The following is a 27,468-nucleotide window of genomic DNA, read 5'->3' on the forward strand; positions in this document are numbered from 1 at the left end:
TTAGTTGAGTTTCTCCGAATGGCTGCACAGCGAACTCAGAGTTCAAAGGAGTGAAGACGCGCTGTCTGACACACAGCGGTAAGTGGAGAAGCTCAAAGATCCTGGAATGATTTGTGAATAAACAAAAAAAGGGCCAAAACCAGATAAGAAAGAGCTCACACTCCTCGCGTCCTTTATACTCTTAATCGTAAAGCTTATGCACGGCTTATCTTTTAGGTGATATTAGCATCAAGCTGGCTGAGTTTAATTTTTTTTCAGTTTTCTCCTCCATTAATATTTCAGATTTCAGTTTGATGCTGAAACCAAAAATCTATATTACATAACTGTTGACATGTTATGCAGCCCTTTCAAGTTATGAACCATTGATATAATTGGAAAACTTTAAGGGCAAGAAATTATTTTTAAGCTTAAAAAAACCAGCATAAAATAGAAATAACAGCTGATTTCTTCTTTCAATCTTTTCTGCGTAGTCAGGAGTATCAGCAATGGGCTTGTATGGATTTTTATCTTCCTCTTCCTGAGGAGCAGGGAGGCTGCGGCGGAGACATGAAGAACCTCTGCTCGCACTTTCTCAACGCCATCATGGACCAGCAGCCAAGGTGCCATAGCTCTCATCACTCTTGGATTTACCAAACACTGTAACGTCGTGGTTTTTCTGGATAACTGAGAGGGAGCGCGTTGAAATTCTGACCTTCGGGATGTTCTGCTTTTGTGGATGATGTCAGCAGTGACTCCAGCCCTGAAAGGCCTTTCGTTCAGCCAGGAACAGCAGAGACAGGAAGCTGCCTGCCAGACCTCCTGTCCAGGTTACAGGTGTGTGAAGTCCATTTCTCATGGACCAAACATTCTTTGATGATTTACTGTTGATTGAACAAATTCAGAGAATTTTTCAAAGAAGTAAGTGGCTTCTTCTTGTTGTAGACATAATGTAAAAATGCTTACAAATGTGTTGTATGAAGGAAATGAGACTTTATGAAGATGTGTCAAATGTTTAGGGTTTTTCTTCCGTGGAAGAATGAGCGGGTGACTGGGGTAGGTTTCCATGGATGGCTGTTTATCAAATGCCATCGTCACAACTGCCCTTAGGGCTAAAAAATGGGCAAACCTGTACAGGAAGTGGCCTGTAGAGCCATACTGTTGATGCAAATTTGTTGTTTGCATGAAGGAGCTGATCTACGAGATGGAGGTCAGCTGTGGTCACAGACTCGATCTGTGCGACTTCCTGTTTGAGCTGCTGTCTCAGAGATGCCCGCCCACAGGGACGTCGGCCTCGATGAGCATCGGCACTGAGCTCAGTCTGCAGCAAACGCTACACACATGGAACAGGTGACCACTGTATAAGAATCATGAATCCTGTATCCCCATGCCACAGGGGCATGTGGGAAATATAGTTTTTAAAAAAGCGCAACTTAATCCCATGAAAATTACAGACAGTCCAATCCACAAAGTTTGAGTTGAACAGATTTTGGGATTTTAAAAAGTTTGAACATTAAAGACAAACCTGTCACTGGTGATTTTGTAAACTGTTTTTTGATTTGTTCTCCTTTGCGGATCTCTCAGGGTTCTCCCGTCTCTCCCAGCTGTTCTTTTCATCCGAGTAAAGACAGAAGGAGAAAGAACAACTGTGGAAATAAACAAGCTAATAGAACATGTCAACCAGCATCAGGTGAACGTCAAGCTTCTCTCTTAAAGCTGATCATGGCGAAGGCGGTAATTACTGTTGTCTTCTTCATCTTCAGAGGAGAGTATGCGCTCCGGCCGGCTTGCTGCCCAGCCACATAACTGCACACTTCTTGAAGGTGGGAATTATTCACTAAAAAATGTACAAAGTGACTGAATTTACAGAGATAATAATATTTGCATTCATTTTCCAGGGCCTAATATATGCTTGTGTGCAGTGTAAATATCCAGCAGAAGAATTGAGCAAAGTCTGGTCTCACATAGGTCTTCACTGTCCTCTGATGCTGGTCTCTACAGCGGTACTTCCTGCTAAAAATGATACTTCTATACTGGATTTTCTTTACCGTTAAACATCATTGTATCACTTAAAGGAATAATTGTTAATCTTCAAACAAAAAAACATTTTTTTAAACGTACTTTGCTTGTGAATGTAGCACTGGTGGCGACGTTTGTCTGCATTTGCATTTTCACTCTGGCGGCGCCTGAGTGACGGCGCGTCTCCACCACAGCAGCTGCAGCTCCTCACTGACTGTCAGCACTGGGCCAGCAGGTAAAACCACATCCTCAAGGTCCGTTTTCTGCCGAGTTAGCATGTAACTCAAGACGTGGTAAGATTATTCTGCTAGCAATGGAAAACAACAGTCAAAGCTGTTACTTTGCACATTTAGAGCACAGCAAAAACAACAAATGCTGACCAAAGGGACTGTAAAGATAATCTCTTAGTGTGAAGAGTCACATTTCTGCAGATTCAGACGTTGGATTGTATCTTAGTAAAATTCTGTCTGGTATTAAAAGGTAAAAATTTTAGATGAAGCCTTAAAAACTGTTGCTGTGAGCTTCATCTGTTTGTTCTGCAGCTTAGTGAATGGTCAGGGGCTGCCGATGCCTTCAGCTCCATCTATTCTTTTGGCGGCCAGCCTTCATCGTTCTTGGCAGAGCTGTGAAGTAAAAAGCCTCCGTGTTGCCCTGAATTCCCTGCAACACCAGAAAGATGTCAAATATAAGCAGGTGAGAGCAAACCTCTCACTTTTGGAAAAGTGTGATGCAGGATTCTTATAAGAGCTTGAAAACTTTGAAAATCCTCTATTTGGATGTTTTTGACACATATTGTCGAAGTATTTCCATTTGATTCACTGTTTGAGTTGATGCTATAGCACAGAAAAAATGACCTTTTTTAACTTTTGTAACTTTAAACACAACATTTTGTCGTCTGTAGTCAAACATCCCTTTTTAAATGCAATAACAGTCGGTCATTGTTTAGGAGGGGGTACTTTTAAATGATTAGAGTACCGTCTTAACATTTCTAGTGAACATAATAGAAACCTTATATTGCTTTAATTCAAAGTGTGAAATATTGTTTTTATGTGTAATGCCTGCCGTGGCTCGTTTCTGCTCACAGGTGCTTGTTTTTCTGCTCTTCTTCCACGTCAACGACTATCTGTCAGCACTTTTGGATCCTGAGGTAACTGTTCTCCAACTGATGCACCACAGGATTACAAGAAATATATTTTACATGCTGCAGTTTTACAGAATATGAGCTCAAATACAAATCCCACAGGGAGCAAAAAATAGTGAAGTTAAAAAAAAAAAATAATAATAATAATAAAGAAACCTTATAATTGTTGGTTTTCTCTTCACAAAAATATCTCCTGTCACACTAGAAAACATCAGGCAAGTTTTTACAAATGATGATTGTGAAGAAATTAAGTAAATGTCTTGTTTTATGACTTAAGTAACTAGAAAAACTGAATTTCACACACATCTTAGGAGAAGCTGAAAAAAACTCTAATATCCCTGACCCTAATCAGAAAGGGTCAGTGACCTCAAACTTTAATCAGCTTTTCCCTAATAATGTTCATTTATTGAATTTTGAATTTGAATTTTAAAGAAATAGCACAATTGTAATGTTTTGCTTCTTTATTAAAATTGTTTGTGGGGTTTTGTTGGCATGATGGTAAAAAAGGAAACGTTGGGCAAATCCTCATCCTTTAATCTGGTTTTAGAAATAAAGTCAATTTTCAAAGTCATTCAAAATGAGATGTTTCAACTTTTTGATTCTTTTAGAAGTTTTCCTTTTCTGTCTAAGGCATCTCCATGACTAATAAAAGTTTAAATTATCCTGAGGTTTTGCTTGTCCCATAAATTATTTTAAACAATGACTGCATGTTTTGTTTACTGTCAAAAAAATCTTACCTGGAGGCCTTTAAGGGTCATTTTTCAAACTCATTTCAACCTTTAGGGTCAGAAAGTAATCACATTCAAATTTCTTTGGGGGGAAAAAAACAGGTTAACATAAAAGTGGGGAAAAAATGTGATTTGGTCTACATTTTTCCTGACACTTTTTGTTTTTTTGTTATAGGGAAAGAATGTAGACCAAATCAGACTCTTCTGCACTGAGCTTGTCAGCGCGTCGATGAACTCTGCCGACTGGCTGCTCCTCTTCACAACAGACGGTACAAACCTGCAGCATCACACGCAGCAGCTCTAAGGCTAACCATTTGATCTGATGTTAAAACTCATCCTAGTTTTTTTTACACTTTTAGAGCAAGGCATTTATCATTTGGTAACCAGAGTGACATCCGACAGGGTAGCTCTGTTATTCCCCTGGGCTTTTTGCAGGTATGTACCGGTACCTCTATATTTGTTTGGACTTTTGCTTTTGGTGTCTACCTTTATATTTGAAAGTTTTCAGTCAGTTCTTTAATGCTTTTTTGTACATTTTTAAACTATTGAGCTGTTTTTTTTCCAGTTTTCATTGTTTTTTAATTGTAATTTATTAGACAGTCTTTAAAATAAACACATATTTCACTTAAATCATTATATCTGTAGATGCAAAATTATTATTAAACCTAACAAAGCTTTAAAGTGTAGCTGAACTGATAGTTCTGTATTTTTTAAGCTTTTGCCAACAGTGAGCTATAAACCTTTTTGCACTTCTGTTCCGAGAGACAAATTTTAACACGTTGATCCCAGCTTGCTCTTTCAGGAAAATGCAGGTCTGCTTCAGAGCGCCACACGATGTCCAGGGTTCCTGCGTACCGCCATCCTCTGCTACATCTCCGCTCTGCAGCTCTACCTGGATGGACAAACTCCAAAACCTGCTAAGCAGCTGGTGATTTCTTTGTGCCGTTTCTGTCCATGCATACTAATAGAATCATTTTTCTAATTTCTATTATATATATATTTTTTTACTTCAGCTGGAGCCTTCCCACATTCTGAGCCTCACAAAGCAGTTTCTCCTAAGTCTGATTCCTCAAACGTCTCCAGCTTCCGTGTCCTCCATCCAGCTCAGACAGGTATCCGACCCACATCAACAACATTTCTTCTGCCCCTTTGACTCATTTGCATGTTTTTGTCTGGTTTCTGGCTGTAGCTTGAGTCCCGCTGTGCAGACCTGGACCCAGAGTTGTCTGCAGCTCTCTCCATGCACCTGGACCCCCACAGCCTCAGCCCTGAGATCGACTTCCTCTGACCTGCAGAGCTCTTCAACCGTGACGTACACCTTTTACGGAGGTTTTGTTCCAACTCGAAAACACGTTTCTGCCACAAATGTTTAAAAAAACCTGTACATTTTATTTGCTTTTTTTTTTTTACACAATGCACACTTGTTTACACACACATGTACATTTGAAGCCCTTCCATTGCTAGATTATAAAATAAAACTCTTTCAAAGAGTAATAACTTAAAACTGAGAATTCTTCAAATGAAAACTGCATATTCTGAGCAAATGCCTTACACAAAACAACAGTTGTAGGAATTACATCAGTTCCAGCTGTTATTACATGAAAGTGCATGCCAGCTATCAGCGACGTGAGAAGTCATGACTGATAACTCAAGAGTCTATATTTAAAAATGTGAAAGTGGACCAAAAAACAACTCCAACAAAATAACAGAAGCATAGCTGAACTATTTTATTTATTGCTCTGAGATGTTGTATGAAGCTTTAGCAGAGTGTGGACAGACTGCAGTTGTTTATGTGATTCCAATTTTAGGTGGTGGGGTGACAGAAAGACTTTTGTGTCTTCTGTTTGTTGTGTCGGGCAACCTGAAGGACATGTTGTTTCATATCCTATAACTTGTGTTTGGCCTTATTTTGATGCTGATGATTCCAGTTTAGAGTAACTATGACAGATTTACCTGCTTTGTCATTTTTTTGTTGTGCTTCTTTCATATGTCTTCAAACATAGAATCTTTTGTAACTTCAGCTTCTTTGAAATGTGTCTTCGGTCTCTGGTAACAAAATGATTCTTCAGGAGTTGTTTTTGATGGTCAGGAAATTTCCAACAGATAAAATCTGGAATGAAAGTCGGTTTGGGGGTCCTGACATGCTAATGTCACAGATGAAAGAACCTTTACTGTTCTGTTGTAACTGGGTGGAGCCACACGGCAAGCTGGCAGCCTTTGTACCTCTGCGGCGGGCACCCTGCTGTCATCTGTCCCCGTCTTGCTGAACCAGCTCTCCGCTCAGAGTGATGGTGTGCAGGTCTGCATACTGCGGCTGACCGCCGCCCCCCCTCTGGCCGTCGGCCTGAGTCAGCGGGTGAACCATGGACATGTGCACGTTCAGGTTGTGCGCTTTCTCAAAGCGTTTACTGCACATCAGGCACTGAAACTCCAGGTCCTCCTCAGCTTTGTGCTTGGTCATGTGGTATTTTAAAGACGCTCGCTGGCGACACTGGAAACCGCACACCTCACATCTGGAAAAAAAAAGATTAAACGTCGTTAGTGTTGGCAAAGTCTTCAACTAATAAACTGTTCAACATTCCAGCAGTGAAATAACATAAAATGAACACTAAGAGGATAATTAACCAAAGATGATCACAGCTGGTTAGGAAATAGTGTTCCCTCACTATAATATGGTTCTCCTTTTGCAATAACTGTTTTTGTTTTTTAACAATCGTGTTCTTTTTATTTATTATTTTATAACCCATCCTGATTTGCTGAAGACGATTTCCATCAATCTGCCGTGTCTCCGGTCCAAAACGCCTTCTATGGGGTCAAATCAGGATCAGCTTAAAGTGAATGAAAAAACGGACTGTACTTTTTGTAAAAGAAAAATTCTAAACATTTCTAAACTGTTTTAAATACAAAAGTAACTTAACAATGTTTTAAATTTGAAGAAATACTGAAAACCTGAACAAAACTATTTTCCTAAAACTGTTACCAAATAAAAATAAAATGTTTATTTGTAACAGCTGCTGTTTTATGTTTCCAATTTTTATTTTCATTATTTTTTCTCTTTTTGTGGCTGCTGTTAAATGCTGCTGACCAAAATAAAAAGACAAAAATAAAAAAGGTCAAATTAACTTTCAAAGCCCAGAAGACAATTGTTCTTGGGTTCTGCAGGGTTAGGCTGATCCTAATTGGACGCCATATTTTCACTTTTAACTGTTAAGTAATAGAGAATGTATACAGATTACATATTTTTCAGGCGACTGAACTAGTTATTAAAAATACGAAGTCAAGCTGAAAGCAAAGAAAAGAAACAAATAAGATGTAAATAGCAGGTGCCACAAATAATTTTTTTTTAATTTAATTTGGTAAAAGCTTTTAGTTTATGGTTTTTTTGTTTTCAAAACTCTTCCAAATTTTTAAAAATTTTTTATTTACAATTTTGTTTTTCATTACTTTATGCTGATCTTAATTTGGCTCCATAGCCTTCAATTTGCCAAATTTACATAAATCTCTCTTTAATCTGCAATAACACTGGACTTATTTTTCTATGAATGTTTGAACTTTGAAAGCTTAAGCCAGAGAGAAAAATGTCTGTCTGTGAAAAATTTATAAAGTGCGTATTTAGGACTTTTACAGCCTTTAAACATCTAGAAATATCGTTGAAAAAACTAAGATAAATACTTTTTGGATTTATAAGGAAACAATGTATTTAGAAGAAGAGTTAAGGTTCAATTTACTAAAGTTCCCAATCTTCTCTCAGTGTAAACTATTCTGTAATTAATCATGTTGGGGGGAAAAACAGCTCAGAATCTACACAAGCAGTCAAAACGTAAATTACTGAAGTGGCTTTGCTCCTGAATGCCTCATCTGGTGAACTGACAGGTGCTTCCTCTGCTTGAAGGTTTGACCACATTGATCACAAATGTAGTTCCTCTCCTCTGGAAGCATGAAAGGAGGAAGACTTGGAGTTACTTTGAGGAATCAGAGTGTAGAAGGGCAGAGAAAACGCTGAAAGAGTCTTCCCTCACCTGTGTGGATGAGTTTAACGTGTCTCTGCAGGTAGCGGTCGATCATAAACACTTTGTTGCATCCGGGATGGGGGCAGGGTCTCTCCCTCATGTCCTCGTGATGTTCTTTAATGTGCTTCTAGAAAAAACATTTGGAAAAGAGTCTGTTTTTTCACACAAAAACGGCCGTACCTCAGTGTAAAATCCCTCTTTTAGTTTGCACGACAGACATTTCAGGTAATTACAGAGAAAACTCTAGAACTTTTTTTTATCATAATGTTGTTGTAAGAGTCAGAATTCTTCATCACACTTGATATTTGATTAATCCTAGATGGGAAAGCTACAATCGGTTGTCTCTCCCCACATAAGATGAGTGCTTAATTGTTTATTTGCACCTTTGCAGTTTAGAGAAAAATTAACAAACTGACTCCCTTTTTTTTATGTCTTGTTTAGAATTTTTATTTCAGAAACGGTAAAGACAAACAGGAGAGAAGACTTTCTTTAAATGAATGAAGTACCTTAAGTCCATCTGGTGCTCTGTAGACGGCAGTACAGCCTTGATACGGACACTTGTAGATGTTTGGAAGTTCCTCCCTGAAAAACATCAGAAATGGCTGTAAGTTGTTGTTTACTTAAGACCCCGGGCTGAACACTGGTACCGGTCCTTGGGACAGTGGGTACCGGGCTGCAAAAAAACAAAACACCACCTACATTTTTCTGTGTTTTTTATAATCTGACTCTGAAGGATGTTTTATTTTGCAAAACTACTGGATTCTCTCCACCACATCCGACTCATTTTGGACGCGTGTCCCGTTACTCGGTCGCGTGTTGAAAATCCATCCACTGCTTTCTTGAAGCGGCTGCTCTGACCGCTAAATGGAAACCCCCTAAAGTTACCAAAAAACAAACGTATTTGGAAATTTTTGTTTGGCAGAAACGATCCAGAGAGGAAACAGAAGAAGCTTCAAAATAAAAGCAGTCTTTACTCCAATTCAATTCAATTTTCTTTCTATAGACTAATATGACAACAAGAGTTGTCTCAATTGGATTCATACCGGTAATTGTATGAGAACATGGAATCAGTCATAAAATTCAATAAACTAAACTACACAGACTAAGATAAATGGGGCCCTTAGACCCTCCTTTACCAAAATCCAGGTGTGGATTTATTGCTACATTTGTTTCACAACAGTTGTCATACGAGGCTGAGATTGGCGTCTGATTCTTTAGCTTCCACTTTGACAGTTATGGGTTAAAAGAAAATCTAGATTCCATTTTAATGGTTCCTACACAAAATCTAGTGTTCAAATAAAGTTTAAAGCAGCTGCAGAGATTTGACAGAAAACAAAGATAAACTTTCCCCTTAGAGGTGTTAGGAAACTGTGAGATTTAAAAATACATAAATGAATAAACAAATCGGACACGCCCTTTAGCCTCGTACAGGCCGCTCCGTGGCCTGGAAAAGTTTGGAGCCCACTTACTTAAAGAATAGATCTTCTTGTTGTAACTACAGTACAATGCATGGGTGGAGGAGATGCTCAGAATAGTGTAAATCTCAGCACAAACCCTTTAGGTTTGAACTTGTTCTTCCAGCCTGGTTTGGGTCCAGGTTTCTTTCTGACTTTGGGCTCCTCTGTGGATTTAAGGCTCTGTCTCCTCTTGTCGGGGCCGTTTACTCTGCGAGCTCTGGAGGAAAAAATAAGAGACCAAATGAAATCGTATTTATTTTCATCCTGAGAATTAAAAGCTCATTTAAGGGGGTGAGCTTCCACAAATCATTGGCTCAGGATACATTAAAATGAGAAAACATTTTTGTTCCAGAAATACTGAACACATACAAAGGACAAAAACTAAAATGTTTATTGGACAGCAGAGTCCATAAAACTACCATAAACAGCCGGCCATTCTTTCCCTGTGGCGTGTTTTTAATGGTTTTATTCCAAATAGTAGGAATATAAAGTAATAATTATACATTTCTCTATCCTTCATATTCTTAGTTTGTCCTTCCAAAGGTCCCTATTGCTCAGTGTCATCTTTATATGAACATATTTTTACTGATGAAGACCACCTGCTTTCATCATCCCAGCCTTTTAAGAGCTCAAAAATCCCTTTAAGTTCTTCTAACTTTTTCCCGCTCAGGTCCGTATAAAAGTCATTTTTGACCAACCTCTTTTCAGCGTACGGTTCAAACATCTCCTCGTCTGACAGGCTTCCCTTTGTGCCTTCTTCACACTCTTCCTCAGAGACGACCCTGAACACACCAAACCCGTCTCAGTTTGAAAGCAAGTCGATGCTAAAACTTAACATTTGAAGGAAAAAGAATTATTAACCCCATTAAATTACTGTGATTACACCTCAACTGTATCAAAATACGATCTTTTTTTATACATTTTCATTGACCGAAAACAAGAATTCATGTCTTCATATGGGGTCGCATGAGGATCAGCTTAGAGAATAAAAACCAGGTTAAAAATTAATAAAATTAAGAGTTTTAAACTTGAAACTACACATTATAAACTTAAAATAAATATCCACAATTTGATTTTGTTTAATATATATATATATATATTAAATATGAAAAAACAAAAATTAGAAATATAAAGCAGTAGAAAAAAATATTTTTGTTATTTAGACAGTTATGGGTTTAGAGTTTTATTCAAATCAAGTTCTCTGTATTTCTTAGTAATAATAACAAACGTTAAAAAAAAAAATTTAACTGTCAACACAGGTCCAAAGTGCTGTTCACTGCAGATAAAAACGTATAAAGGAAGACACAAAATACATTAAACGTGTACAAAGAAATGCATATAAAGTTACAAAGTAACAACAAAACATCTCACAAACTTCTCATAAAAGAGAATAAAGAAAGAAGGAACTTCTTTACTGTGTGGGCTTAAATCTAAAAAGTGGTGTTTTAAATTAATTTACAATTATTTCTTTTCTTTGAAGTTTACAATGTTAATTTTAGAGTTTAAAACTGTTTTCGAATTCTCAATTTCACAATCTGGTTTTTTATTCACTTTAAGCTGATATGACCCATAATTTCACTTTAAGATTTTTTTTTCCATTTACCGGTCAGGTAAAAGAATATTTACCAGTACAGAAATAATGTTCAGGTGATTTGGGCACTAATTGGTTTTATTATGAAATTTGAAGCCGGGCTGTTTTTCAACTTGACAAATACTTTAAGGTAAAAAAGAAATCCACTCACCGGTCAGACAGATCACTGTCGGCAGTTTGGTCCTCCAGCTGGACCGGTGCTGGAGACGTGGTCTCCTCTGGACCCGCACAGTCTGTCACGGAGAAGAAACCAGAACTATGTAAGTCCAAGACTCTGACGGATGCATTAGAGCCCAAATAGATAGAAAGAAATCAGCGGAAAACTCCTAATATTTATACAAAAACATGAGCAATCATATAACAAAAGGACTTGAAGTGAGAAAAAGCATTTATCAGAGTATCCTCAGTATCATTAAACCCAGTTAAATACATTTTATGTTGGTTTCCTCTCACAATCTAGAGAACAATGGATAAAATTGCTGATATCTCTTGGTTAAACTAAGCCTTTGTCTGAATTTCCTCACTACTCCATGTAACCTCTATCTAGTGCTCTGAATTCTAATGGAGTTCAGACACATGCTTTGTTGGGTTTTTTTTTCATTTTCTTTTTTCATGTTAAAGCCTTTGGTTGTATTCAAAGGGAAAATCTGTTCTGGATTATCCAAGGAAAAGGACTCTGATTCACTTTAAGCAAACCAAATGTGTCCAGTCTGAATACAGCCTAAAACTGTTTTTTTTTTAAAATATTTTTTTACGTTCACTTAACCAGATAAGTCAAACCTCATTTACAAGACCTGGACCTATCAACGTGTTTTTTGGATTGTTTATATTTGATGTGATGTAATGCGAAATGATCTTCAGCTGCGTTGTTGAATTAAATGCAGGCTTTTATTTTCCAGAACCCGTCAGTGTAAACATGTTGTTTGCTGGAACAGAAACCGACTTTGTTTTCTGTTAATTTAGAAGCATTTTTTTTTTTTTATTTTGGCATTAAATCAAAATGCTTAAGCTGTGCAGCATCAGGGTTTCAGACAACCGCACCCTGCATCCCGCTCCATGGTGCATTTAGTGCAGCCGGAGGACTTTCTGAAATGCAGGTCTCACCTTCACTGCTGCCAGTCCACTCATCCGGAGCAGAGTTCTGCATCTGCACTGCAGCTGCAGGTAGACCACTCTGACGCTGAGAGCTCACATCTTCCAATGACGTCCTTCCATTCCCAGGAGGTTGTTTTTCCTCCTCGTCATCCTGCTCCTCACCCGACAGTTCTCCATCACCGATGCCCCTCCCCAGATCTCCACCTTTGAGGCTCTCTGCGCGGCTTAAGCATGGAGGAGGGGTGTAGCGAGTGTCCATGATGTATCTGTGACCGTCCACGCAGCCCCACACAGCCTTAACAGAGCCCCAACACTGGCCCTCCAGCACCTCCTTCAGGTCGGGGCAGAAGCGGCAGGCTTCCCCGTGGTGGTGCGCCCAGGACACCAGGCTGTGGAGGCACTTTGGGTCTGAGGTGAAGGAAGATGGAGCTGAAAGAGTGAAAATGAGTTTGAGTAAATGAACAATTCACCCGTTAGAGCCAAGAAGAGAGAGAAATGTTTTCCTTTACTTTTGGAACTGTAGTTCATTGTTGACTCTGGACACTTTGCATTCTTCCTGAATAACATGCAAAAAAGATATTTGTGTATAGCTCTGGATTTGTTTAAATAGTGACTCATTAAACTTTGGTTTTTGTTCTGACTCACTGGATTTTTAGATTCTCCTTTCCAACTGGTGGGATGTTTACTCTCTGGAGGAACCGGATCAGGATGCCGTGGCACTTGTAGAACTTGGCGTGGCATTTTTTACAGATAAACTCCGACAGCCGAGGGTCCCGGTCCAAGCGGACCCCGACCAAGCGCTGGAAGTCTGAGTGAAACAGAAGGGGCGACTGGGTCGCAGCGCCAACTGTGTCCGGGGAGTCCTGAGGCAACTTGTTGAAGGCGTTCCGCAGACTGCGAGGGGAGAACTTCCCATGGCAGAGTCGACAGACGGCAGCAGACAGTCTGCCTGTAGATAGAAAACTATTACATTTACAGCTTTAAACGGCATTACTGAGATTCTCCTGAAGTTCTTTAAGGGATTTTTCTTACACCTGGAAAATATTTTGTAGATAACCTGTGTCCTTTTCTAAGACATCGTTTCTGCAGAGCAGCAGTAGTTCAATAGGAGCAATCTCACCCCCTTTCCCGTCACCCATTACTCTCTGTTGACACGCACTCACCAAAGCCCCTCACACCCCCAACCTAAGATTAAAGGGCGATCAATAATGGAACTATCCAGCTGTACAGCTTTGATCCAGATGCCAGTTCAGATGAGGAAAACAAAAACGTTCATGGGAAACTAATTTCCAGTAATAAAAAGAAAAGGCTAAAAAAAACAGAAAAGGTAGGTATTATACAGGTATGACATCACTGATTGGATGATAACCTTTGTTCACCTTTTCAACAGGAAGTTATTTGTCATGATATCTTCAGACAGAAGAGATTTCTTTAGACTTCTGGCCACAGTCACTGAAAAAGTGAATCAACTCTTTAACACAGTTTTTTTTTTTCAAACTCAAAGGTCATTATCATCTTTTTGATTTCTGGAAATTACTTTTATTTTCCACATTTTTTTTGGGGTCTTTTTTTACGTTTTGGTTTCTTTAATTTTGTTTTAATTTCTTAATTGTCGTGATTTGTTTTTGCGTTCGGAGATTTGTTCATCTGATTTGCACTTCAGGGCCACCGTAGTTTCCACATTCTATCTTTTTAAAACTTAGAAATGAGTATTAACAACAACTGCCAACAGGAGGCACACGAGTAGTGGCTGCCATTTCCAGCTGAAAGAGCAAATCTTCAGCACCTGTGAACCCCAGCTCCTCTGTGAGACTCACCTGTAGAGCTGCACATGCTCTCTGCATGTTTCTGTGCTTCGTCAGCAGCCACGCTGAAATTTGTGCTGGCGGTTTGATGTGTTTCTGCGCCGTCACAGCCGTCTGCGGCGGCAGCTTGACCTTTTCTGGGTCTCCTTTTGCTGCCGGTGGGCCTCTTCTTCTCGTTTGTTTCCCCCGTCGTCTGCAGCCATGGCGACTCTTTCGATCTGGGGCTTCTGCTTTTCTTCTTCATGCCTTTTATTTAGGGCTGGACTGTCAGCAGCTGCTCTTATGATGGAAAATCTGCTGCTTGAGTTCAAATGAAAGCCACATATAGTTATGTAATAAATGTAAATAAAATTAAAAGGCTTAGCTCATTAGGATTGCTAGTACTACAGCATCTGTTAATATTTTTTTTATTTTATAGTAAATGAATATAATTACACTTAGTGAAAGGTTTTATAACTTAAAGGTTAATGTTTTAAGATTTCAAATGACTACATTTAAAATTTTTATGATAAATTACTCCCACAACCCCTAAAGAAACCTCACGTCACTATGATGATACTATGGTTCTTAACTTGTTTTACATTCACGTTGAGCATTGGGAAATATTTTATTTTCACAGCCTTTAAACACAAATTATTATTTCTTATATTAAATGCTATAAATCGATGCTGTAAAGCTATTCTTTTACAGAAAATAAAAAAAATCATCAACAAGGGTCGATGACATGAACACACAGTTAGCATTGCATACAAAAACATCCCGTTAGCCCAGCTCGGTTAGCCTCTTACTCTTACTGAGCTTGCTCCGAAGGTTTTTTTAACTCCAGAAAAACTACAAACTCCTGAAGCTGCATTCAAACTAAAAGCGAAGCCTACCTTAAAGGTGCATAAATCCTATATCACGAACAGCATGTCGTGTTTTATCCAGTCTCATAAGATACTCATATTCTGCCTCAGCTCGTTTGTAAACATTGTTCCCCGGAAGAGCAACCAGACGGACAATCGGAAACATGGAGCAAACAGCGCCACCTAACGAGCAGGTGGACAAACGAACCGAACGGTCAATGCTTAAACCTGATGCGTTTTACAGAATAAATGCCTTTTTTTAAAGCAAATTATCAAATAGTAATTTGGCATTTGGAATTAGAATTAATTAATTTCATCTGTTAAAGAAAGAGGACAAACAAAAGAGATATAAATCTATACATTGATATATCGAACTTTTTTTTCTTTTCAATTCAATTCCTTTATTTTAAACACAAATGAAAATAAAGAAAAAAAGGGGTTACAATAAAATAGTCTGGATTTAAATGAAAACAAAAAATAAAATACATACTTATCCATGTGTATACTTCACACATAGACATATAGATTATGCTATTTTAATTTCTTTAAATCATAAATAGACATATTTGTACTTATACAAACGATACATGACACAAAAGATATATTAAATGCGAAGTTTTTGAAAAACACTTTAATGAATTACTTGAAAAGGAGTGGGAGGATAATCCTTAATCAGTTTATATCAAATCAAATCAAATCAAACTTTATTTATAAAATAGCGCTTCTCATGCACTTTGTGCAGCTCGAAGCGCTTTAACACTAAAAACAGTAAACACACAACACTATAATGTAAAACAAAACTACTTTTGTGAATTTTTTAAATACAGTAATAATAAAACCTGCTTTTATTACTTTTCTTTTAATCTACTTTAAAATCCTTGTTTTATGTTTATTAATTTTGGTTTATTATTCTGCCAAACCGCCTGGCACCTCCGAAGGGGAAAGCAGTTCTCTGCAGGCACCGTTTTCAGTGCAGGTGGGGAGCTGTTGACTTCGACTGGGGACATTGTGGGGCGGTGGAAGGAATACTTTGAGGATCTTCATACTGACAAGCTTTCTTTTGAGGAAGCAGAGGACAATGACTTTGGCGTGAGGCTGTCAATACTGGACCAGCTCTACACCCTCTTTAGGGTGCTGGAGGGTTTGTGGGAGTTCGCTCATCCAGTCTATATGTGTTTCGTGGATTTGGAGAAGGGATTCAACCGCATCCCCGTGGTATCCTGTGGAGGCTGCTCTTGAATTATAGAACAAAAAGTGATGCAGCTTGTTACACAACAATAGACCAGACCTGTTCTAGAACCTGCTCTTGGATGTCCCACTGACACCCTGTCAGGATCAGAGACAATTGTAGCCCCATGAGAGGGTGCCACCCACAGGTACAGAGCACGTTGAAAGTCCCAGAGTTTTTCAACTTTCCCTTCTGGTTGGCACTGAATATTAAAATATTATCTGACTCTTTCAATCCCCTTGGTCGGTGACAAAGTCAAAGGACAAAAGCTTTTGGACAAAATTCAGTGGCGGCAAATGATGATTAGGAAGTGATGTAGCAGAAATGTTGGATTCCTGTATTTTAAACACCTCTGTGTTGTGGGTTACCATTACAAGCATGTCGAAACAAACAAACGAGCAGTTGTGGTCTCCAGCACACACGCTAAACTAAACTGGTCGACTCTGAAAAAGGAAGAGGTTTATTATTTGAAGTTTTAAAAAGTACTTTGCAGCAAAGTTGCTGCATTATGTATATAGATTTTCAAAGAAAACACACTTCCTATTTATTCTTTCTTCTCTGTTTCTTGTTTACTTAAAGTAAAAAAAATGTAAACGATAAAAAGGAGAGATTTTCAATTCATCACTTAGAATCATTGTAATATTGTTTTATTCTTTTAATTCTGACAGACCTGCTGCGAAAATAACATATTTAAGTAGTTTGTACTTGGTGTAGAAATATGAATAGCTAGATGTTAAGAATTGGAATATGGTAATTATGTAAAATGAGAGTGGGGTTATACATATTTGCTTCCTCCTTTTCCCTTTTTATTTATTAATATCAAACTATTTGACAATTACTCTATTGAATAGATTGAATGTGTTATGTGTGTACTGCATACATAAGTGCAAATATGTTTATCTAATTAAGAAAAATTATGATATCAAGAAGATAGCATCATTGTCTTTTCTTTCTTTTTATGACCTGTATCTATTACATATTTTGTTTTGTTCTTATTACTTATTTTGTGACTGTGTTATGTGGCATGAATTTATTTATTACACATTCTATTTTAAATTCTTATTCTTATTTTATTTTATTCTTAAACTTTATATATAAATTATAAATTATAGTATAAATTATATTTTATCATGTTTTACAAACATAATAAATTAGGTACTGATCAGAAAGCATTTTAATGTCCCTATACTTGTGAAAGTAAAAATAATCCATCTAATCTAATCTAATCTAATCTAATCTAATCTAATCTAATCTAATCTAATCTAATCTAATCTTTGTCTTTGACCTAGAAAATGACACATTAATGATATGGTCTCCATATTTATTTAAAAGAAAAGAAGCTTAATCAATTATTGAAAATGGTTAAATTGATTAATTTCTAATGATATTACTTATCTTATTCCAAAAATTGATCCATGATCTTTCCAAATGTAACATCATTTTGCAAATTTTTTTACTTTTGATACTTGATCAATTTTTGCAATGAAGATTTTTTTAAACAGTGTTATGTCTATTTTACTGATATAGTTTTTATTAATAATATACATGATTTTTTATAAGTAACATAATCTGCATGTATTTTAGATAAATGATCTGCATTTGCCATGTTGATTTCTAAAATAGTTATTTTTTACATAATCATTTATGTAATTCATATTTGTCACGTGCTTTATCGATACTTCAGGATTCTTCTGTCTGATAAAAGTTATGAAGCGGATAATGATAAATCGTATAATAAAATGGTTACGGTATAACGGGGTGGGATTATATGAATTCGCTTCCTTCCACTCCCTTTCAAGCAATATTTATTAATATGTCTAATTCTCCTCAGTTCGATACATCATTGTATGAATGTATAACTGATGAATGTATAGTTTTTGTGTATTATTCTTATTTAATTGCTTGAAATAAACCATTTCAAATAAAAAAAAAATCTAAATTTTTGCGTCAGAAAAAATAGAAATATTAAAAATATTACAAACAAAATAATTTATCATTAAATGTATCATTGAAATCCTGTGGGTTCTTTCTTTCTGGCCACAACGTACTGTGAAGGTACAAGGAAATTGTGATGTCATGATCATGTTGGTTCTGCAATAGACCTGTTATAAAAAGGGCAGCAGAAGTGCTGAGACTCCATAAGATCCAAGAACCCAGTGAGAAGAACATCGTCCTCATCTCCTCCTGGTCAGAAAGAACGCCATGAAGACTCTCTGCTTCTCTCTCGGGCTGCTGCTGTTTGTTGTCTGCTGCAGTGATGCCATGCGTAAGTTCTCATGTTTGTTCCTCATCCGAATTTTTACGTCTTCTTTTCTTGAGTGATACTAACTTTTATTGTTTTGGTCTGTTCAAGCCTTTGGAGTTTCTGCTAGCACAGGTCCTGGACAATGCTGCTTTGACTTCAAAAACATACCACCACAAAAGATTGTAAAAGACATCATCCAAACCCATCGTCTTTGTTCAAAAAATGCGTTTATGTAAGTCTGTAGTTGATACACAAAAATATGATTAAAGTGATATACCGGTATTTGAATGTGAAATCATTTGGGGGGTATTTTGAAACTTCTGTTGGTTTTGAAAGAATTTCTATCATCAGTATTTTATTTGTACAGTAAAAAAAGAGAAGTTTAAATAGGATTCTTCATAAATTTCTGAAGATGGGACAAAAACAGTACCACTGGGGTGCATTTAAACGATCTTTCGTTCATTTGGACGAGGTTTATTTTTACATCTAAAGTTTTTCAATGTTTTTCCCAATTTGGGAGAATTTTCTGCATTGGATCCCAAAATGTATTTTAAATAGTAAAAGACATTAAACCTCACATTTAACTGAATGACAATGTTTTTAAGTCTATAACATGATCTAACACTAAAAAAATGCTTTATAATATTGTTTACAGAGTCATACCTGTCAAAGGAAAACCGATCTGCATGAAAGACGACGTTGAGTGGGTTAAGGAACTCTTCAACCTGAAAACCTCTGCAGGAAGCAAATAAAGTGCCTCAGAATATTCTGCTCTCTAATATAAACCAACGTATTATTCTTTTTTGGTGCAAAGGATAACTTGCTTTTTTTAAGCTTAACTTTGGCAAATATCTATTTCTTTACTGTACTTTAGATGTTCTGTACTTCTTTCATGCCTTCTACTTTTCTAAGGTGCCTGAGAGAAATGCAATAAAGTTTTCATAGCAATGATATTCAGAGAGCTGTCCTGCCCTGAGCTCTGTGCTCATCTCCATTCACAGATGCATATACTTATTTGGTGTCTCCTATACAGTTGCTTTTAGTTTTCCCTTTACAAAACAAATTTACATTAAAGTCTTAAAAGAATTTCTTTTTAAAAGGATCCTGTTGATTTTTATGTCTATCAAGCTGAGAAAAAAAATTGACAGAAACATCCAAGTTTCCTCTGTGAAAGTTAAAGAAAAAAGATTGAGTTAAAGATTATAGAAAGAATAATACATAAAAATGTTTATGTTATTTAATACTGTTTATTCAAAAGATAGAACAACAAAAACAGGTCAATTCCTTTATTCTTATTTTTTCCAGATATATAATTCTAAACTAAAGTTTTGACTAGGCTATGCGTTATTGTGACTCAGAGGTTTTGTTTAAAGGTGCCAAAATAGAATTTAAAAAGCTATCAAAGAAATAAAAATTTGTGTCTTTTAATCAGTACCATTTTAATCAAATGAATAAATGATATATAAATGCATCCTCTTAACCCGCTGTATCCCCTTTCACAGGGCTGACAGTGTCTAACTGTTGGGTGAAGGCGGGTACACCCTCTTGTAGGGTCACGATCACACACCCATGTGTGCTCACAATCACACCAGTGTGTGAATGTGTGTGTGCATGGGTGAAAGGGTCTGTGACTGTAAAGCGCTTTGGGCCTTCGAGGAAGGTAGAAAAGCGCTATATAAGTATACGCCCTTTACCATTTACACCTGGGAAGAATTTAGAGTAATCAGTCAAGTACAGGAGCACGGAATCTAGAATCTAGAACAATGCATGAATCGCACTGCGCCCAACAGAGGCAAGGAGAACTAAATGATAAATAAATGATCAAGAATAGGTGAGAGGAGAAGTAGATGAGAATAGAGGACAGAACCCCAGTGCAACATAGTTTCCCCAGCTTCAAACTTCTAGCAGCCTACTAACAACTAATTCTTATTGTTATTAATTTTAATTTAAACCTATTAACAGTAAGGTAAATATTCTCTGATTACTAGCTACTCTGGCAATAAGCTGTCCACAGAGGAATGTTTTAAGTCTAACTTTGAATGTAGAAACCGTGTCGACCTCTCTTAAGCGCTCTACCTCCAACTGTGCTTTTACAAATTCTAGGAACCACAAGCAGTCCTGCATTTTGTGAGCCAAGTGTTCTGTTTGGTTGGTAAGGGACTATGTGGTCTTTAATATATAATGGGGTCTAAGACCAAGACAAAATACAACAAACAAATGAAACTAATGTAGTCCATCCAGAAGTAAATTAACATACACAAATGAATGAAACCAACGAACATCAAAATAGAAACTAAAGTAAAGCAACACAAAAGAGCTTCTTCTCCCCCGGGCGATGGTTCAGTCCAATTAGCTGCCTGCTGCATATAAGGCCTCTGCTGACTGGCAGGCTTTCTTGTGTCAGGCCTGACTCGGTGGTTCCAGCAGCAGCAGCAGCAGCAGCAGCAGCAGCAGCAACAATGATCCCCTCAGCACCGGTAATTAAAAAAAAACACAGCATTAAATTACTGAAAGTAAATTATAATAAAGTAAACCAAAATGTGTTAAAAGATTTTATGTTCAACCGATTGTTTGACATATGTTTGAAAAAAGCAACAGTCTAAAGGTATGTGCACAATGTGAACAATTATATGTAGGGTGTGGGGCAGTAGGTTACTGCCCTAAAAGGGTGGCAGCGTTGGCTCACGCCTGCCCCCTGCTGGCGAGGCCAGCCTCATTTTCTGCATTTTCCGCGCGCTCACAGCAGCGCTCTCACCGCCCGTGAGTCCAGCCGTCAGACATGAGGCACAGCGCTCCGGAGCCTCAGCCGGAGTTTCCGCTCCGTCTGTGATCGCGCACCACTGAAATTAGGCGATTTTTAACCCCAGAAACGTTGGAAAACGTGTCGAGTTAACTGAAAATGTATATTTTTAAACGGATCAGTGGAAAATATTTACATAATTTACCTTTTTCTAGTTTATCACAGCCACGGGGTCGAGCCTCACTTGCTTCATATGACTGCACGTCACTGCTGTGTAACTATAAACTGGGTTGCTTTACCATCAAAGCTTGAGGTTTAAACATTTAATGACAACCTGTCATTTTATTTGCCTTCATGAAGATGCTTTTAATTCACAGAATAAAGAGTAAAAAGAGGCCAGAACTGAAAGACGTCTCCTTTTAAAACATCAGTTATTTTTTTAACGTTGTTTCTGCAAACTGTTCACACTTTTCTGCCAACACAGATAAAGTCAGATAAAGAAGCTCATTTCACCAGAAGTGCTGCCAATCCATGTGTGACTTCTGCTTATGCATGGTGCAAACACTGAAACAGTCTGTGTAATTTGCAAGTATTTCAGTAATGAATATTCAAACGAAATTACAGGCTGTGGGGGGGTGTAGTGGTTAGACCTCCCTGACATCACATAAAGAAGGCCCTGGTTCAAATCCCAACTAGGTCCTTTCTATGTGAAATTTGACATGGATTTTGACGTGGATTTTCCCTGGCTTCCCACAGTCCAGAAACACGCTTCATTGGTTAATTATGATTCTAATTGTCCCTTTAGATGCGAGTGAGTGATTGTGTGGTCCTGTGATAGACTGGCAAGCTGTCCAGGGTGAACCCCATCATTGTCCCACATGGTTGGGGTAGGCTCCAGCAGCCCAGTGACCCTGAAAGGGATTCAGCAGGGATTCTATGTATTTGTGACATAGAAAATACACCGGGAGCAAAAGCTCACCACTCCGACAAATAGATCCGTGAACGTTTTTGTTTTCCTCATCCGAGCTGGAATCCGGACGGCGGGATGGCTCCAATGTTGCTCGCTATTTTGTTCCACCGTTAATGTTAGGTGAGGGGTGTGAGCGGCTGTTAGCCACCGGGAGAGCATGTAAACAGAGAACTCTGAGGAATGGGGAAGGTGTCCCATCCACAACTCAGAGGTGAATTTCTAATGAACTCCTGCTCCTCTGCCGAAACTATATCCTAAAAAATGACACAGTTTTTTTGATTTTGGCTTAAAACGGCATTATCAGAATTAAAAGACTTCTGGAAACGCTTTAAAAGTAGATCAAAAGATGATCGGAGTGGGACTTTACATAAGTCTAAACAGTGAAATAGAAACTTAGGTCATTTCCAGAATAAATTGTTTGTGAATTAATTGAATTTAGAACTTTGAGGTCAGACTTTTGTAGATAATCCTTCCCCTGTTTTGATGGTTCACTTCTCAGCTATGAGAGACTTTATAGCAGAAACCTATTTGATATTCATGTTTTTAATACTCCATGTCAAGGATTATCATTTAGTGTGCTGTGTATTTTATTTACATTTATAATATTTGCTTGATTCCTTTCATGGAAAGCTTTTTTTTTTAACTTGGACATGTTTTTGATACTAAAGATCAGTCAGTTTATTAGAATCATCTATGCATTCTTTAGATTCATGAAGGATAGAAATAAAAAATGTTTTAAGGGAATCCCCAAGGATTAGACTTTGACTCTTGAGGATTCCCTTGAGGATTCTTTAAACCTCCATATTTATTTTTGCTTTAGATAAGGTTAAAAATATTACAAACAAAATAGTTTATTATTAAATTCATCATTTAAATCCTGTTGGTGCTTTCTTTCTGGCCACAACGTTCTGTGAAGGTACAAGGAAATTGTGATGTCATGATCATGTTGGTTCTGCAATAGACCTGTTATAAAAAGGGCAGCTGAAGTGCTGAGACTTCATAAGATCCAAGAACCGAGTGAGAAGAACATCGTTCTCATCACCTCCTGGTCAGAAAGAACGCCATGAAGACTCTCTGCTTCTCTCTCGGGCTGCTGCTGTTGGTTGTCTGCTTCAGTGATGCCATGCGTAAGTTCTCATGTTTGTTCCTCATCCTAATTGTAGCATCTTTTTTTTCTTTAATGATACTAACTTTTATTATTCTGGTCTCTTCAAGCCCATGGAGCTACTAACACCGTAGGACCTGAAGAATGCTGCTTTTCATTCAGCACAAAGGACAACTTTTCGGAGAACAGAGTGACTGCAATCATCAGAACCCATCCTCATTGTTCAAATAAGGCATTTATGTAAGTCCGTAGTTGATACACAAAAATATGGATAATCATAGGAAATGTGTTTTCTTTTAATGTGAAATCAAATGTGGATTATTTTAAATTGTGATTTTTTTTTTGTGTTTGAAAGAATTATCTTGTATAGCAAAATACAGCAAAAAACAGGTTCAATTTTGTGGATTTGTTTTTAAAATCTTAAAGAGGGGACAAATAAACAGTACCACCGGTGCATTACTAGAAAGGATAATCATTGGTTCATGTGGAATACGTTTTTTTTAATGTTCACAAGTTTTTCAAAAATTTCCCCTGAATATTAGTAAATAAATGAAGTAACAGCTTTCTGGATTTAGGAGATTTTCCTGCATTGGATCCTGAAACGGCACGACAAAATTTCTAACTTGAGAGCAATTTTGTTTTTCTTTATATTGTCATTTTAAAACTCTCAACCCAAGCCACATTTATAACAGAATGACCATGTTTATGTCTCTAAAAGTGACCAAACACTTTTGTTTTGTTTTGCAGAGTCTCTACTGTTGCTGGAAAGAAGATCTGCTTTAGGGACAACTCCAAGTGGGCTGTGGATACCTTCAACAAGTTCAACCCTGAAGGAAGCGGTTAAAATGCTTCAGAATATTCTATTCTCTAATTGAAATATAAAATTACCCTTTTTTTTGTAAAGCATAACTGTGGTCTTGCTTTTTTCCAAAATGGGCTTTTCACTGTGGTAAATATCTGTTTGTGGTTCATACTTTGTATGTTTTGTTCTTCTTTCATGTCTTCTTCTTTGTTAAGGCACAGAGACTTAATAAAGTTTTTATTGCAATGAATTTCAAAGACATTGATGCTGTCCTTAGAGCTCTATGTTAAAAGGAGTTTTCTTTCTTCACTGTACTAATGAAGTTCTGATTATAGGTAAATGATTGCTTAAATCTCTCACACTTATGTCCATCAAGCTCGAAAAGGATCATTCTCATTAACATCTGCATGTCTAATCTGCAAAATGATAAATGGAGGATACCTATATAGCAGATGTCCGAGGTAGACCTTTCTAAATCACCGTGACCCCGTGCACCCAAAAGTTAAAAAAAGATTATAGAAATAATATCAGCGGGAAAAAAAGCCCCTAAGGTTGTTTGTTTCTGTAAGACATTGGAATTTAATCAGTCTAAGTCATCTTTATTCATTTTTTTCCAAGTAGATTATTAAATGGAAGCGTATTGTGTTGAATTAAAAAAAAACTCCAAAAAATGGGAGTTTTTAGCACAAAAAAAATATGAAAAAGTATTACGAAAAAATCTTTTGCAAGAATAACATGAAAAAAATAGCACAAAAACACAAAAAAATTACAGCGAATAAGAAATTTGGCTTTTGTAGTCGCAAAGAAAATTAGCACAAAAAACATGAAAATGTGGAGTCCTGGATTAAATGATGCAAATTACTGACATACGGCGGGAAGGGGTTAATAAAGTTCAAGAGCCAAAACTGTAACTATAAACTGTGTTGCTTTAAAATCAAAACTTCAGGTTTAAACATGAAATGACATTTTATTTGCCCTCAAAAGGCTTTTATTAAAGGAGTAAAGAGTTAAAAAAAAAAGGCCAGATCTGAAAGACGTCTCTTCTAAAACAACATGCAACAAGCAACTGTTGACACTTGGCTGCAAACACAGATCCAGAGTCAGATAAAAAAGATAATTTCACACTTTGGCAGCAGAAGTGCTGCATAGAATCAATGTGTGACTTCTGCTGATGCATGGTGCATGCATGGTGACTGGAACAGTCAAAATTCTGTGTAACCTGCAATAATGAGGATTCAGGGTTTACAATGGTCCTTTTGGACATTTTAACTAAACTTTATTAAATAAGCTTCTTTTCTCATAAATATTCCTGAAAGTTTTACTCTTTTGTCAGACTTATATTTATAGTTTGAAGAATTCTGTAACCTGTTTCCAAAAAAATAAAATAAAAATGTTTCACTAAGGGATAATAGAAAAAAATACAAAAACAACATTTTGCTGTTTTTAGACTTTTCTCTCAAAAACCTTTTACCCCAATATGATTCCAGGAAAGGAGTATTTATCCTCTTTTGATCATTAACTAAAACACAAACAGATGGGAATTTATTAGTTTAAAGACTCACTGATAACATTTAGTGCTGCATTAATGTTTAGTGGAAAGACGAGGATCAAAATCGTCCCCTTTAAATCCCAGCATATGAACCGGACACAGGACTGCCACAGAACATCTTCCTCGATTGCCATGGAGACCAAGATGAAGATGATCTGCTTCCCTCTCTGCCTGCTGCTGCTCACCGCTTGTTGCTTTGATGCATCGCGTGAGCCGCCTTTACTTTAGTTGACCTGCACGGTCATCTCAGTTTATTTTCATTTCCATAAAACACAAGATAAGATCCAAAACCATTATGTACATTAAAGCATTCTGTTTAGAATAACCCAGTCACTGGCAAGTTTGAGTCTCACTTTTAGTTTGGGTACCTGGAATTAGGCAACATGGTACATTTCTTGTATTTTTGAAGCATCTTAAGAGTTTGAAATTCACCCGGTCATTCTCACAAGCAGTGCAGCATGACTTTGAGGAATCTACGATCTGCTGTTTCAAATTCCACAATCTTCAACCGCCGTTGGGACGAGTGGTCAATGTCACGAAGACTCATGCATGTCGCATTCAAGGGTTTATGTAAGTCTGTGCTTCAATAGTGTTTTCTGATTCTTTTCCATAGTACTTCTAAAGAATGATTTTAGAAACTGCTGGCCACTAATCCATGTGTTAAGATGAGATAAACCAACTCTTTGTGCCTTTTTTTCAGAATTGAGACTCCAAAAAATATTTCTGTATCAGGACGAGTCCCGATTGTATTCGGTGGGGGAGCCGCCACTAGTGTGTGAATGGGTCTGTGACTGTAAAGTGCTTTGGGCCTTCAAATAAAGTAGAAAAGCGCTATATAAGTATACTCCATTATATGACATTTGGGGTCAGAATCTCTTCAATCGCTGCCAAAGCTAGGACAATATCCGGGATGAAGCTTTGCAGCACTGAAGATCTACAGCAAGACTGTCTCTTCAGGAGTTATTTTCTTTAGTCACTTCATGTCATTTACATAAAATGAACAACATCTTTAAGAATTTTTTTGTGCTTATCTGTTGGAACAAACATTTTAATGTAAAAACAATAAAAATTGGCACATTTTGAAGGGGTTAACTCCAAGAAGTATCAGACTGTTTCTGTTTGCTTGTCGCGCACAAATCTTGTAGTATCAGCAAAACGTGACTGTGTGGAGGCTTGAGGTTTGACACCCTCTCTACATGGAGATTCCAGTAACTAAAATATTCTCTTTTGTGATCACACTTGAACTTTGTGCCTGCATCATTTATCTGCCGGTTCTTCAGCCTCCTGTTTGTTGCAGCAACATGCATAAATTGCCTTAAAACACCTAAGAGTTGAACCATCTGCAGTATGTGGCCTTGTAATGAACTGAGACGCCATCAAGAATAAAGTTCATCTTATGATGAGATAGACTCCATGAATGAAGACGATATAATTTTCATCATTTTTTGTATTTTATTTTCCAACAATAGCAGATATTGTTTACTCCTTTTCAAATAATCTTGAGCTTTTTCATGCAGCTGGGAGAGGAAGAACATTTCTACCTCCTCTGCCTCCCTTTTTCTTTTTCTTACCACCAGCTCAGGGTAAATATCGGGTTATGCTGATAGGAGCATAGAAGCTAAAACATTGCTGCGGAAACATCTCTGATCTTTCTCCATGTTACAACTTGTAGCAAAAACCACACAAATACAAAATCCTTTGATTCGGTGCAATCCTTGATTGATTGACTGAATGTGTGTGTGAATGGCTGAATGTGACTGTGACTGTAAAGCGCTATGGGCCTTTGAGGAAGGTAGAAAAGTCTTGAGCAACTGTTCTGTCAAGCAGGAGTTGGTGTTTGACTCCTCTGGTATCTTTACCAATTCTCATCTGTGTGTGTTGCTCATGCATTGGTCTCTGTGGCTTCTTGTCTTGGTTGCAATTCTGCCTGACCTTAGCTTCCTAATGGTGGCCCAGAAGGGTCGCAATACAACAAATTAACTCAACATGAAACAATAACCCACAACCCAACAGTTTAACTCACAACAACTCAACACAACAACTCACAGCACAATACAATAATTCACAACACTTCAACTCAAAACGGAAGTATATCTGCAATGGAAGTGCTTTTATTCTGAACTGTCCACTGGGCTAAAACATCAGTAATCACGTCTCCATTT

The 27,468-nt window shown here is 37.4% G+C and overlaps 2 protein-coding genes and 3 long non-coding RNA genes across 9 annotated transcripts in view; 4 read left to right on the forward strand and 1 right to left on the reverse strand.

The window, feature by feature from the left end:
- fanca (Fanconi anemia complementation group A) overlaps positions 1 to 5,368 on the forward strand; it is a 21,138-nt gene extending 15,770 nt beyond the window's left edge. Inside the window, exons 28-42 of one of the 3 annotated variants that reach the window (XR_002290443.2) lie at positions 5 to 78; positions 471 to 599; positions 726 to 813; positions 1,166 to 1,326; positions 1,561 to 1,666; positions 1,740 to 1,799; positions 1,875 to 1,979; positions 2,115 to 2,230; positions 2,538 to 2,688; positions 3,080 to 3,142; positions 4,040 to 4,133; positions 4,224 to 4,299; positions 4,667 to 4,792; positions 4,878 to 4,976; positions 5,054 to 5,157. Coding sequence is in view for 2 of the 3 variants with exons in the window: in XM_011476451.3 (XP_011474753.2) it covers positions 5 to 78; positions 471 to 599; positions 726 to 813; positions 1,166 to 1,326; positions 1,561 to 1,666; positions 1,740 to 1,799; positions 1,875 to 1,979; positions 2,115 to 2,230; positions 2,538 to 2,688; positions 3,080 to 3,142; positions 4,040 to 4,133; positions 4,224 to 4,299; positions 4,654 to 4,792; positions 4,878 to 4,976; positions 5,054 to 5,152 (1,560 nt within the window). In the remaining variant the exon portion in view is untranslated. Of the gene's footprint in view, positions 1 to 4; positions 79 to 470; positions 600 to 725; positions 814 to 1,165; positions 1,327 to 1,560; positions 1,667 to 1,739; positions 1,800 to 1,874; positions 1,980 to 2,114; positions 2,231 to 2,537; positions 2,689 to 3,079; positions 3,143 to 4,039; positions 4,134 to 4,223; positions 4,300 to 4,653; positions 4,793 to 4,877; positions 4,977 to 5,053 lie in introns of all 3 variants that reach the window. The other 2 variants (XM_011476451.3, XM_011476454.3) reach the window with 2 other exon arrangements.
- Positions 5,233 to 14,829, reverse strand: znf276 (zinc finger protein 276). Of its 2 annotated transcripts, none has more exons than XM_011476448.3 (12): positions 14,698 to 14,829; positions 13,835 to 14,119; positions 12,663 to 12,966; positions 12,527 to 12,573; positions 12,027 to 12,446; positions 11,074 to 11,155; positions 10,030 to 10,113; positions 9,429 to 9,548; positions 8,381 to 8,456; positions 7,884 to 8,001; positions 7,694 to 7,793; positions 5,233 to 6,377 (listed from the first exon to the last, which is right to left on the reverse strand). In XM_011476448.3, exons 2-12 carry the CDS (start codon positions 14,064 to 14,066, stop codon positions 6,110 to 6,112), a joined length of 1,851 nt encoding a protein of 616 aa, XP_011474750.1. In that variant the 5' UTR covers positions 14,067 to 14,119; positions 14,698 to 14,829; the 3' UTR covers positions 5,233 to 6,109. The 2 variants fall into 2 exon arrangements, with proteins under 2 accessions (XP_011474750.1, XP_011474751.1); XM_011476449.3 differs by having other exon boundaries at positions 13,835 to 14,122.
- Positions 14,830 to 18,008: 3,179 nt separating this feature from the next.
- LOC101170180 lies at positions 18,009 to 19,093 on the forward strand. Its single transcript, XR_908926.3, has 3 exons — positions 18,009 to 18,161; positions 18,249 to 18,372; positions 18,796 to 19,093. It is a non-coding gene; the product is annotated as an uncharacterized LOC101170180 (long non-coding RNA).
- A 1,441-nt stretch (positions 19,094 to 20,534) lies between these two features.
- On the forward strand, positions 20,535 to 24,007 carry LOC101170427. Of its 2 annotated transcripts, none has more exons than XR_002290335.1 (4): positions 20,535 to 20,617; positions 22,767 to 22,977; positions 23,066 to 23,195; positions 23,703 to 24,007. It is a non-coding gene; the product is annotated as an uncharacterized LOC101170427 (long non-coding RNA). The 2 variants fall into 2 exon arrangements; XR_908928.2 differs by having other exon boundaries at positions 20,543 to 20,617; positions 22,812 to 22,977.
- A 1,343-nt stretch (positions 24,008 to 25,350) lies between these two features.
- LOC110015205 lies at positions 25,351 to 26,413 on the forward strand. Its single transcript, XR_002290336.1, has 2 exons — positions 25,351 to 25,876; positions 26,007 to 26,413. It is a non-coding gene; the product is annotated as an uncharacterized LOC110015205 (long non-coding RNA).
- The last annotated feature ends 1,055 nt before the right edge of the window (positions 26,414 to 27,468 follow it).

Source organism: Oryzias latipes, chromosome 6 (assembly GCF_002234675.1).
Source record: "Oryzias latipes chromosome 6, ASM223467v1".
NCBI classification, from domain to species: Eukaryota; Metazoa; Chordata; class Actinopteri; order Beloniformes; family Adrianichthyidae; genus Oryzias; species Oryzias latipes.

What these genes read in the sequence shown, in the direction of transcription:
- znf276 (XM_011476448.3), bottom strand. Translation starts at nt 14,066, where the DNA reads ATGAAGAAGAAAAGCAGAAGCCCCAGATCGAAAGAGTCGCCATGGCTG. An exon ending in GAGCATGTGCAGCTCTACAG is followed by an intron (nt 12,967 to 13,834) that starts GTGAGTCTCACA and finishes TTCTATCTACAG; the next exon opens with GCAGACTGTCTGCTGCCGTC. An exon ending in GAGCACCAGATGGACTTAAG is followed by an intron (nt 8,002 to 8,380) that starts GTACTTCATTCA and finishes TGTTTTTTCTAG; the next exon opens with AAGCACATTAAAGAACATCA.